General features: G+C 28.7%; 1 protein-coding gene and 1 non-coding gene across 2 annotated transcripts in view; one reads left to right on the top strand and one right to left on the bottom strand.

Annotated features, from left to right (window-relative positions):
* Positions 1 to 12,696, top strand: part of LOC100853481 (uncharacterized) — a 62,187-nt gene extending 49,491 nt beyond the window's left edge. Inside the window, exons 9-11 of the mRNA XM_003632932.2 lie at positions 48 to 372; positions 1,009 to 1,170; positions 12,583 to 12,696. Of these exons, the coding sequence (XP_003632980.2) occupies positions 48 to 372; positions 1,009 to 1,170; positions 12,583 to 12,696 (601 nt within the window). The remainder of the gene's footprint in view (positions 1 to 47; positions 373 to 1,008; positions 1,171 to 12,582) is intronic.
* LOC132254594 (small nucleolar RNA R71) lies at positions 9,674 to 9,780 on the bottom strand. The gene has a single exon (XR_009466856.1). It is a non-coding gene; the product is annotated as a small nucleolar RNA R71 (small nucleolar RNA).
* Positions 12,697 to 13,327: the final 631 nt, after the last annotated feature.

The raw sequence follows: 13,327 nt of genomic DNA, 5'->3' as shown, positions 1-13,327 counted from the left end.
TCTTCTTCTTCTTTCAGCTCTATATATGTTTTCTTCTTTAACTGCAGGGATAGCTTGGAATGCTACTTAGCGGAGTTGCAGAAACTGGCGATGATGCTTCTAGGGTTTATGGCCAAAGCTCTAAAGTTGGAGAAAGGAGAGATGGAAGAGTTGTTTGAGGATGGGATGCAATCAGTGAGGATGACTTACTATCCTCCATGCCCACAACCAGAGCTGGTTATGGGGCTTACGCCTCACTCTGATGCTACCGGCATCACCATCCTTCTCCAGATTAATGGAGTGGATGGTCTCCAAATTAAAAAGGATGGGGTTTGGATTCCTGTGAGCTTCCTTCCAGGTGCACTTGTTGTGAATATAGGAGACATTCTCGAGGTTTCCCCACATACTCCTTTCTACATTTTGGAAACCGTAGCTACCGTTTTCAAACTTAATTTTTTCTGTTTTAATTAAATATCATTTTCAGCCCATGCTTCATGGTTTTAATATTTATGAGTTTATTAGAATGTAGGCTCCGTATATGCTTGGATCATGTAAAAAGCCTTGTTGTTCTTTCATTCTTTCTTTCTGTTTTTTTCTCTCAGCTTTTGGATAGATTTTGGTTTCTTTTTTAGGAATTATGAGTTTAATTATTAGAACATAAGCTTCCACTTATGATTGTAATTTTTTTTATTGTGCTCTAAAAATAGCCACATAAAGTAAAATATAATTAAAATTAGTTAAAAATTTATATATTTTTAAATTATTTAATTTTTATATTAAGAATTAAAATAAGTAAAATAAATTTAAATTAATATATAAAAATAATTTATTAATTTTAAATTTATTTTTTATTTTCTTGCTTTTTTTTCTCGTTTTATTTTTAGGAATCAAATATGGAGAACAGGGGAAAGAAAAAAGAAAAGACCAAAAGAAAAGAAGATAGAAGGCACACACAACACTAAATAATGAGTAGAACTTAAGAAAAAATTCCCCTTTTTTAACCAATTGCCGCGTCTTCCTATTTTGCAGATTCTGAGCAACGGGGTATACACTAGCATAGAGCACCGGGCAACAGTAAATGCAGCAAAAGAGAGGATCTCCATTGCCATGTTCTTCAACCCCAAATCCTCAGCTCAGATTAAACCTGCAACCAGTCTGATAAATCCTCACAATCCGTCATTGTTCAAACAAGTAAGCATGGAAAAATACGTCAAGGATTTCTTCTCCCGTAAGCTGGATGGAAAATGGTACATAGAGCATTTGAAGATAAAAAATGAGGAAGAATACCGTACCTGAAGCCTGGCTACATGTATATGGTTATGTTTAATTATGGTATGCTATGATTTGGTAGTTGCATGGATCCAAGAAATACTATAGCTTTGAGGTTGGTAGTACTGTTCCTATCGTACTACGTACGTTCTTGTCCAATAATTTCTGTAAAGCATGCATAATAAGAGCCCCGCTCCACTGGGGCGCTACTTGCCTGTAAAATAAGCATTCCCTGTCGCTGGTTGTTGTGATGTCGTTGCCTTGTTATGCGTAAATATATAAAGAAGGAAAAACTTATCATGATTGTGTTCCCTAGACATTGCACCGGAGTTACTTGATTTTCTGATCACTTAAATATTCAAAGTAATTAGCAATAATAAACAAGGGCCCGTTTATGAAAAATATATTTAGTGTTTTAGAATAGGTTTTAAATACAAAATTTCATTTAAAAACTTATATATATATATATATATATATATATATATATATATATATATATATATATATATATATATACCAATTTACTCTTTGTGAAAATACACCTATGTAGAATGTAAAGGTTATTGGTGTAGTATTAGTATTTTCAATTATTTTTTAAAAATGTTTAACCAAAAATAAATAAACGTTTCGGATTTGTTCTCAAAAATCAATATACTTCGATAATAAATTCTCAACAACGGTTTTGGATAAAAATTAATCAAATATATCTTTTTTTTAAGTTAAAATTTTATTTTTATTTTAAAAATAAAAACTATTTTTCAGAACAAATTTCAAACCAAGCCTAATTCATCAAAACTTATGTTGTTAGCTAGAATTTGACTAACCATGTCAAGGTGGTAGAAATGAATTCAGGTTCTTGCACAGATGAAATTGGATAATGTTGGGTCCAATTTCCAACCTAAATGAACAACTCTCAATTTAACCCTGCATTGTCTATTCTTAAATTATTTTGATTAAGGATAATTTTTCTCCTCCTTATACATAATATGACCTTCCTCAAATTTCACAACCTTTCATTAAATTTTGGATTATTAGACAGATCTAAATATTACACTACAAAATTTACCTTTACTTCAAAATACTATATTAACCTCTTTGTCATTGTGATTAAACAAATTAAAAACTCAAAATGATATTTTTACCCTTTCTTGTATCATGATGGAAAGAAGTCACTTCAAACATGCATGTTTTACCTTCTAAATTCTTCTTTTTTACTTCTTAAACTCATTTCTCTCATAATCTTATCAACATCACCAAACTTAATTATATTCTCCCTTTGAAATGTTCTTTTAAACTTCTTCCTATTCTTAACCTCATCTCTTCTTGAACCCTAATCAACATCACAACCTAATTTAACAAATCTTCCCTAAAAAACTTAATTAATTGCAGAATATTTATACTAAAAGCAATCAGTATCTCGATTTTTTGTCTTGTCCAAAGTCATATCCCCTATCAATATGTTGAGAACTTTTAAGATAATTCCCTTTTTTTCTTTTAATCCAATATTGAAGTTGAAGTTAAAATTATGATTTTCAAAAAATAATATCAATATTATAAAAGTTTTACTAAATATGAAATAACTTCTTACATAAATCAAGATAAAGCTTTGTTAAGATGTAATATTTTTCTAACTTTTATATTGAGATGTTTTTAAGTTATAAACTCTTTAAATAAAATTAATTAGATAAATATAAAAAAAATATTCATCTTTAAAAATATAAATAAATAAATAAAATAAAATAAAGTTTTTTACTTCTCAAAAGTCATTCCGTCTTATGATTGAAACGTGTTAACTCATGATGTCACTTTTGAGAGTCATTGTTAAATCACTTTTTAAATATAAAAAGGCAACAAAAATATGATGGGTTAGCAACACTATTGAATAATCAATAACAAAAATTAAAATGAAAGAGAGTGAAGGAAGAACAAGCACAGTTACTTGAAGAACATGATAGGTAAAATGAATGAAATTAAAGAGTTGAACATAATTTTTGGAAATTGATTTGTTAATTAATAAAAGTGAATATGATTCTCAATATCCTATTAATTTTCAAATGGTTTCCCATGTGAAGCAATTCTCAATCCCTCATTTAAAACATACATTGAAGCCCGCTTTTATGGTGTTCAAAATGAACATTTTGAGGTCGGAGATGGTGTCGAGAACTGCTTTTATGCCAATGGTAGGCACGGTGGGACAATGCCCTTAAGGATGCATGTCCCTATCAGAAATAACCTTGGTGTAATTATTTTGTAATTAGCTTTTGTAATTATTTTTTCTGGGAAGAATAGAAGAGAATGGTATTGATGGAAGAGGTGACGCACTGATGATAAATTAATGAAAGGGGTGACAAATGGTGTTGATGCATCATTTTCATATTGTATTTAAGTTTTAAACCAATAATACATTTTATAATCTATTTAACCTATTTCATGATTAGGTATTGTTTAATAATCAAATAAAATTAAATCTTGTATGAGTTTATATAATTAACCTTACGATTTTACTTTAACTTGTTTATTCAAAATCAAATTTTTAATGAATTAAATAGGTTAAAAGTATTATCACTATTATCACATATATCAATTTAAATCAAATTTATGTTATACAAGTTGGTCAAAGATATAGAATAACATATTTATCAAACAAGTAATATATATTGACATGAATTTACTCTAAATATGAATATATATATATATATATATATTCAACCCAAATTTATAAAGGAACAGTTGGATTCTAATCATGTTGTGTTAATCATTTTAAACTTTGTGACCCTAACAAAGGATTGGGCCTTTTGGGGATTTTATGAAATGATAATTTTTCACATAAAAGTTAAGAAAAGAAAAAATGTGGGTGAGATATAACTCAAGATGAGAAGATATATTAGATGAGATTTTAAAAAGCCAAAATTGAGAAGAGATAGATGGTTTTCAAAAATTAAAAAAATAAAAGATTTTGTGAGTTTGAGCATATGAGAAATAAAAAATATTTATGAAAATGAAGATGAAGATGATTTAGGAAAGATATATGATACTCTCGAGCTTAGAGTAGAATCTTCAAATTAGCCAAAAAAAAAAAAAGGTTTTCCATCCTAGAGTTTCATCTACACTAATTAAGATGGGTATTATGTATTGAAAAATAAGTTAACATCAATTAAATTAATTTGGTTTTGATTGAAATTAATTTACACACCTTTATACACATACGCAACTGGTTAAAGGCCAAGCCAATAAAGCGATTAGTAAATGAGATTAGGTAAAAACGTTCATATTTGTCAAATGTCTCAAAATAGATCACAAGTTGAATTGGACAAATCGTAAAATGTCATATGCATTGGTAGATTATCCATCCCTCCAATAGCAAGTACGGCTAGGTACATTGGATAATATTTTTATTTGATGTGTTTTCAGCGAAAATGCTTTTTAAAGAATCATATGTAAAATGACTTTTAAGAAAATGATTTTATAATTTTTTTTAAATATTATTTAAATTTTATCAAATGTCTAATTTTTCTTTAAAAACATGTTTTATAATAAAAAAATATTTTTTTAAAAAGCATTGTTAAATAGACTCTCACTCTTGAAAAAAGATACCTCTAATAGAAGATGTCAAATAAAATGATTTTCAAAAATACACTTATTTCAACACTTACTATGACCCAAAGTTTCGATAGAAATGAAGTGAAATAAACCTACCCTTTTAAACACTTTAGCACGCATTTTTTTCTTGTCACATGGTGTCATAAATGTTTTTTTGTGCTTCATATGGAGAAAAACATTTTCACAACTACTCTGAAACAAATAAATTAAAAACATCATTTTCATTTATAATTCTCTTATTTTATGGTTAGTCTTATTTTTTTCAATCAAGTTTTCTTTGATACCACACATATAAGTTTGATTAAATGAAGGATTTTAGTACCACACGAATGTAAGTTTGATTAAACGTAGGACAACTAAATCATGTAAGAATCATTTTTATCCTTCTATATGAATTAATCCAATATAAGATATATATAGATGCTTTTCCTTCAAGATTAACTAGGGATGATAGCGATGTTTTTCCTTCAAGATTAACTAGGGAATAATAGCAAAAGTAGGTTTGAGAAGTTACTATTATCCCAATTTGTCTTGATTATTTACATTTATTTTTATCTTTTTTTAGATAGAGAAAAATCAAAATAAAAAAGCAAAGGAAGTTTCCACCCCCTCCCTCCTTTGTTTATCAATAATTTTTTTAAAAAAATTATATTAAAAATATGTATTACTTATAAATAAAATATAATTTAGAAATAAATTTTATTTATTTATTTGTATTAAAAATAGAAAAACAAACAATTAAATTAATTTTTATTTAACCATTTTTATAATCCAAACTGGTGGAGTAAGGTAAGACAATAAACCTAACTTGGAAAAAAAAAACCAAATTCTTGACTTCTAACTCAATCATCTTTTATATATATATATATCCCTTCAATCCCTTTCTAAATTCCAAACAAGGCCATTTTCAATCACGTGGGGAAAAGAGATGTGATTCACAAAAAAATTAATGTTTGAAAATCTGGGTTGCTTGACTAATCAGGAATTGGACAAAGAAAGCAAGGTTAAGTGTCTGGAGAGATGTTGTTGGTGGCCAAATGCTATCCACAATAATCTAATTAATTAGAATCTGATAAGAAAATACAGAATTAGTAACAAGCCAGTCAGTTTAGGAACCTCCTTTGATTTTTAAATCATAGAAATGGAGTGGTCCAGTGGGCTTGCTAGTCAAGTCAATAATGCACCCATCACGGGGATAGATATCGGCAAGACCAAATTAAGATAGGCTCAAAATTCATGCCAGCATGACACTTTTGACAAGGAAATCAATGGTTACCATCTTCGGGCTCAATAGTTTTTGGATGGATTATGCTGACTAATTGTCTGTCTCTTTTCCACTAAAATATCACGTTTTTATTATTACTTAAGGTGCTGAATGATGGATTATGCTGACTAATTGTCTGTCTCAATAGTTTTATTATTTTTATAATTAATAAGTATTTTTTAAGAGTATTTTAGGTTTTTATGTATTAATTTTTTACCACTTATATTATTTTTGGATTGATAAGTCACACAAATAATAGAAATATAATGCTCTTTCCAAATAGATAAATTATTTATTTGTCAATGAATCAATAAATTTTTATTCATCCAAAAATTAGTAATCCTACTAGTAAAATAATTTAATTTTTTATTATATTTTATATCTATTGTAAATTAAAGGGAAAATCATCTAACCATACACCAACTATAAAAAATATGAGATTTTAAAATTTTACTATTTTCTTTTAAATTTTGGTATAAAATTGGAAAAAATATTATCGATTCATGCACTCCAACAGTGCTTTCAAATTTGTTTCATAATTACCATCAAAAGTAAAGGACAAAATACACACTAATTTAATATCATCTGTTAACAAGTACATATGTAATTTATTTTTATTATTTTTCTCACATCAATATATCTCTCTTACTATTTGCCATGTTTCCACTTTTTTTTTCTTTTTTTTTTCCTCTCCTACCATCGTAATTCATTGTCAACTATTATAGTTTTTATTATTATTTTTCCTTTTTTCTTTATATTCTTTTTAATATGCTTGTGCATTTTCTCATAAAACTTCTTTAATTTTGATTTATTTTTACTATCTAATTTGTCTATATTTATTGATTTTAATTTTTTTTTGATATATTAAACTTAAAATGATAATATATAATAAATAATTAATATAACAAATTAAATAAAAACAAAAAATATAATGGACAAAAATGAAAATATTATCCCACAAATAATATATTCTATGATTTTAAATATTAATTATAATAATACATTTTATAAATTAAGGTTTAAATTTAAATTTTCTATTTTATTATTTAGAAATTTATGATATAAGATTTTTTATATTAATACTAAACAAAAGATTTATTTATTTTGTAAATTATATCACATGTAAAAGTAAAAATATCTTTGTAATACTATTTTATTATTTACATTAATTTTATTTTAATTTTAATTTTAAATTTATCATATCAAAATCACAATAAGTGATGATGTTTTTATCATTTTTCTTATAATTTTAAATTGATTATGGATCTATTTTTTTTTTGTTAAAATCTTTAATTTTTAATTAAAATAAAATATAAAAGAAAATATATTTTTCATAAAAAATTATATTTAACATTTTATATTAATTTCATAAAAAATAGATATATCTTTAAAAAAAATAAGTAAATTAATGCTTAGGAGAACAGGAAACATTATCATACTTATCATGATGTATATATTCTTTTGGGACCCTCGATAAATAATTTGAGGTTTTTGTCCACCCAAAAAGAACTTTGGGATTCGTCTAGAACCTCCTTGGATTTTTAAATCATAGAAATGGAGTGGTCCAGTGGGCTTGCTAGTCAAGTCAATAATGCACCCATCACGGATGTATACCGGCAAGACCAAATTAAGATAAGCTCAAAATTCATGTCAGTATGACACTTGTGACAGGGAAATCAATGGTTACTATTTTCGGGCTCAATAATTTTTGGATGGATTATGCTGACTAATTGTCTGCCTCTTTTCCACTAAATTATCACGTTTTTATTATTACTTGAAGTGCTGAGATGGAATCTGCCTGCATCATCTGTCAGTCCCGATAGAATCCGAATAAATAAAGGGATACACTCTTTTGAAATATTAATAATAATAATAAATAACCCTTTGAAAATAATTCATGGTTTATCCCCTTAGTATTAGAAGAATTAGAGTTAGAGGAAGCCTCCATAGAGAAGATTGCAAAAATTATTATTATTATTATTATAAAAAAAAACTATAATTATTATTATTATGAAAAAATGTGTGGTTTTATACCCACATGAAAAAAATAAATAAATTTATTTAAAAACAATTAAAAATTTATGCACTTTTTATTTAAAGTTAATATTTTGAGTGTTTGAAGTACTATCCTTATTTTAGAGTACAAAAGACTTGGGATGACTTTTAAAGGATTGTATCTTATGAATATTTTCAAATGAGCCCATGAAATTACAGTTTTCCCTGTTAAACTTCCTCTTTCTTTACTTGTCAATCTTCTCTCCTCGTAGCCTAAAGATTAAGGTGTCAAATGTCAATGAACACTGGCTTCTCCCTTTCCCAAAAATGCTTCTAAGCCATAGCCACTATCCCCAGTTAGCATAGGAATTGCTAAAAACCCTTTGAAAATAATTCATGGTTTATCCCCTTAGTATTAGAAGAGTTAGAGTGAATTCATAAATCTTACTAAATTTATAAGATAATAATTTAAAAAGAAAAATTATGAGCCAAATGAAATATAAATAAATAATTGATGAAATAAAAATAATAATAAATAAAAATTCATAATATAATACTAAGTAATCTTTTATAATTTCTATGTTTTCAACTCTTTCTATAAATTATCGCATATTTAAATCTTTTTATCTTTTTGATATTTAAATCTCCAAATAAAGCATAATAGAAATTAGTTTAAGTAATCAATTATATGAAAGTGTTTGTAGTGAAATCAAAAGCCCTAGATCGTTTAAATCATAAGAATTTGAATTTATTTTCTTTAATTGTTTAATTTACTTTCTTCTGCATCTTTGAAAATTCAGTTAATCAATTAGTAGTAGAGATAATAAATTTTAGTAATTAGTATCATAATCTTTGTGGGTTTGATATCCGTACTTAGGTACAATTATATTACTTAAATGATTTGTATACTTGCGAAATTGCACATCAAGTTTTTGACGCTGCTATCAGGGACTATTTGTTACTAATATTAATACTAGTTATTTTTATGCTAATTTGATTTATTTTATTTTTATTCTTACTTAATTGTTTTTTTCTTTTTAGGTTTTCTTAGTGTATGAGAACATACAAGGAGTTTGGACTTAGTACCAATCGACCTTGATATCAACAAAACACTGTGAAAGCTAAATCGGAAACGCAAGCAACAAGTAATTCAAGAGGTTCTTACAATGGGGGGATGAGAATCACAATGATAATGGAGTCCCAAATAGGGCACTCAATGATTATTCTATTCCTACTGTGGGTGTCTCAAGCATTCGAAGGCCACTCATCCAAGCTAACAATTTTGAGATCAAACCAGCAATTATTTAAATGATTCAATCTTCGATACAATTTGGAGGATTGGCCAATGATGATCCTAATCTACATATTGCAAATTTCTTAGAAATTTGTAATACCTTCAAGCATAATGGTGTGACTGATGATGCAATAAGACTTCAATTGTTTCCCTTCTCTCAAAATAACAAGTCTAAGGCACGGTTGACTTCATTACCTCCTGGGATAATCACTACATGGGATGGACCGGTTAACACTTTTCTTACTAAATACTTCCCATCGGTAAAATCTACAAGGATGAAGAATGATATAACTAACTTTTTACAACAAGATCAAGAGTCTCTTTATGAAACTTGGGAGAGGTTCAAGGATCTTTTAAGAAAGTGTCCACACCATGGCCTACCAATGTGGATGCAAGTGCAAACGTTCTACAATAGTTTGCATCATAATACTCAAACCATGGTGGATGCAACAAGCGGATGAGTTTTTATTAATAAGACACAAGAGGAGGGACATCAACTTATAGAAGTGATGGCTAGCAACAATTTCTTGAAGTCTACGGATATAAATGCACAAAAGAAGACAGTCGAGGTTCATGATATTGATGTTTTTAATGATTTGGCTGCTCAAGTTGCAAATTTAAATAATAATTTTAAGAAAATAAATGTTGTTGCAGTTTCTAATGTAGTCTATGAAAATTGTGCAGGTAACCATCCTAGCTTGAAGTGTCAAGCTGGAGGCCCATATGAAGCAAATACATCCAAACAAGTGAAATCTGTGGCCAATAATCAACGTCAATACAATCCCAACTCCAATTATTTCAACCAAGGGTGGAAGAATCATTCAAACTTCTCATGGAGTAACAATGCTAATGTGCAAAAACCACCCTCCAATTTCCAATCTCAAGAGAAGAAGTCAAACTTGGAAGAAGTTTTCACCCAATTTATACAAAAGACTAACGATTTTATTGATGATACTAAAGCAAATTTCAGGAACCAAGGTACAAGTATTTTACACCAAAATTAAAAAGAAAAAAGTAAAGTTCCAAAATATCATATTTTTTATAGTTGGTGTATAATTAGATGATTTCCCCTAAATTAAATTAGAGATCTTAAATCTCTTTCTATTTTTGTTGATTGATACTTTTTGTCAGCAAAATGTAGTTTTAAATTTAATTATTATTCATAATTCATAATACTCTTAATTTATAAATAAATAAATAAAGATTTTAAATAAAATTTCAAAAATCTCTTCTTTTTTTTCTTTCTTTCTTTATTTCTTTTTTTTTTCAACTGTATGTAAGTTATAAAATGGGTTTATATTTTCAAGAATAGCTTTTGGAGAAAATGGTTTTTAAAAACCTCATTGCACTTCCCACCCTAAATCAATCCAATAGGAGAATTTAGATTGATTTTTACAGTTGTCTTGCTTTCAAGAGGAAGCTAATTTTTTTGATTCGACTGAACCTACACCCATGTATGGGATTAATGCCTGCAAGATGTGCTCGTCTGATTGAAAACTTGTAAATAATAGTATTATCCAAACAAATCCTTTTGGTGGATTTCCAGTCTGGAACCTGTCATCACTGATGACGATTTATTATTTAAGTGGATTTTAAATGTGTCCCCTGCAGGATGGCCTGTCTCAGTCAGGAATTCATATAAAATATACCTATTTTTAATTAGTGAAACCTCATGGTTCTTCTTTTGTGCATAAAGTAATTGGTAATAAAGCACGTTGCTACAAAAGAAGCTTAAAAAATTCATGCCTTGAGTAACACGGAAGTAGAAGAAAACGACATCCATCATCCATTATACAATCAAGACCTGTTCAAGCGATGCCATATATATTACTTTTAATGAAACATAACTTCCCTTGACCGCCATGGTTTTAATATTTTTCGTTAGCCCAAGTGGCTGTGTCCCTGAGGAGTACTTCCGTCAAGCTCTCACTTTCATATGTTTGATGCGTAATTTTATAATCCCTTTCATTTCCTTTTCATTTGCCAAAAAGGAATGCTCATTAGTCTCCATCTTGCCAACTAAAATTAGTATTTATGCTCCTTCCCCATGAACCACTATTTAGGAACTTTCATTGTATATTTAGGTTTCAAAATTAAAGGAGCCAAAAAGACTTATCCTAAATAGAATTAGTATTTTGTATACATGGTTAATTTGTTGTTGGAAATGAAATATTATAACTACTATGCAAATTCACTCTAAATATTTGTTAAAGGGCATTTAATGTTGAAGAAAATTAAAGAGTTAAGTCTGTTTGAAAGGTATTTTTGATGTTGGGTTGTCTACCCCATGTGTGGGTTGAACGTATCAATGAATTGACTTTATCCCAATTGCTTTAAAAAAAAACAAATAAATAAATAAAAATTAGGAGTGCGAGATGCATTGATTTTAGCCTAAATTTGATTTGATGAATCTTGCAATGAGCTTTTTGTTTATATTGGGTTTAATTCCTCATTTGATCTCTCTAAGGTGTTCTTCCAAAATACCCACTCAGTGTAATATTGAAATATCAATCTTTATTGATGATGAGAATTATTGTTAGTCAAGAATAATTATGAGCCTCTAGCTTTATCTAGAGAGAAACCTTATAAACCCATTGTTTTAACACAGTGGAAGTTAATAATGTACTTCGACCTTGTAAATTTTCTTGTGTGTTCAAATGGAGTAGCAAATTTTATTTTGGATGATAAAATTAACCCCATTTGTCAGCCATGCTTTTCTATTATTTTATTTTCAAGATAAAGAAAGTTGTTTTAAAAAACAATTCTCAAACGTGGCCAGGTTTCCTGAATCCACGCAAATTTTTTATAGAGTAAACTTAAATTATGGCCAAATGGACCTTCATATTTCAGTTGTGCCATGGCCGGCAACATGGTTATCGTAAAGTGTACCAGGAAAAAAATAATAAAAATTAATATTATTTAATCTAAAGGACTTTTGGAAAATACAAGATGAGGCCAGGAGATGTTGAAGATATGGAATGTCCCTAATCCGATGACAAGATGGAAAACTTGACTGGGGTGATATATTTTATATGATAGCCAACCCTATCCATAGAAGGAAACCATATTTATCGCCAAAGCTCCCTCCCATTATCACTGAGGTTCTCTCATCATCATTATCATGATCTTTTCTTCATACTTTTTCGATCATTTAATTTACGTTTTCTTCTCTTGATTGCAGGGATACATGACTGTTACTTATCGTAGTTGCAGGAACTTTGCGTTGACGCTTGTAGGGTTTATGGTCAAAGCTCTAAATTTGGACAAGAGACGGATGGAAGGGTTGTTGATTTGATGTTGGGAATATGGGATGCTGTAAGTGATGATGACTTATCCTCCATGCCCATAACAAGAGCTGGTCATGGGCCTTACGCCTCACTCCGATGTCCCCGGAATACCATCCTTCTCCAAGCTAATGGGGTGTGGATGGTTTTCAAATAGAAAAAAAAAAAAGATGGGTTTGGATGCCTGTGAACTTTCTCTCAAGTGCATTTGTCGTGAATGTGGGAGACATTCTAGAGGTGTTCCCTAGTTTAAAATTCTTCCACTCCATTTAGGTTCCTTTATAGTTCAAAAATACGGCCTAGATCGATCAACCAGTCAAGGATTTATTATAGGACCTTGCAAATTAAGTCAAGGCTATTTTTTTTATTTAGTCAAAACCTCCCACATGTTTTGGTGATAAATTTATAAATTAGACACGTTTATATACTGAAGAAGCTTAGAAAATTTTTGCCTCAACCAACACTTAAATAAGAGAAAACGGCATCTATCCATCATACAACCAAGACCTGTCCAAGGTTTTGGTATGTCATTGGTTGAAAATTATCTGCCATTTGCTTTTGATTTGTTAAAAAACAACTAGATATTCATTAATATCTATATTTGCTAAATAAAAAAGGACTAGCATGTTGGTACAAGCTGTT

Source organism: Vitis vinifera, chromosome 10 (genome assembly GCF_030704535.1).
Source record: "Vitis vinifera cultivar Pinot Noir 40024 chromosome 10, ASM3070453v1".
Classification (NCBI taxonomy): Eukaryota; Viridiplantae; Streptophyta; class Magnoliopsida; order Vitales; family Vitaceae; genus Vitis; species Vitis vinifera.
The sequence above is the reverse complement of the archived record's forward strand: the minus strand, read 5'-3'. Positions and strand labels throughout refer to the sequence as shown.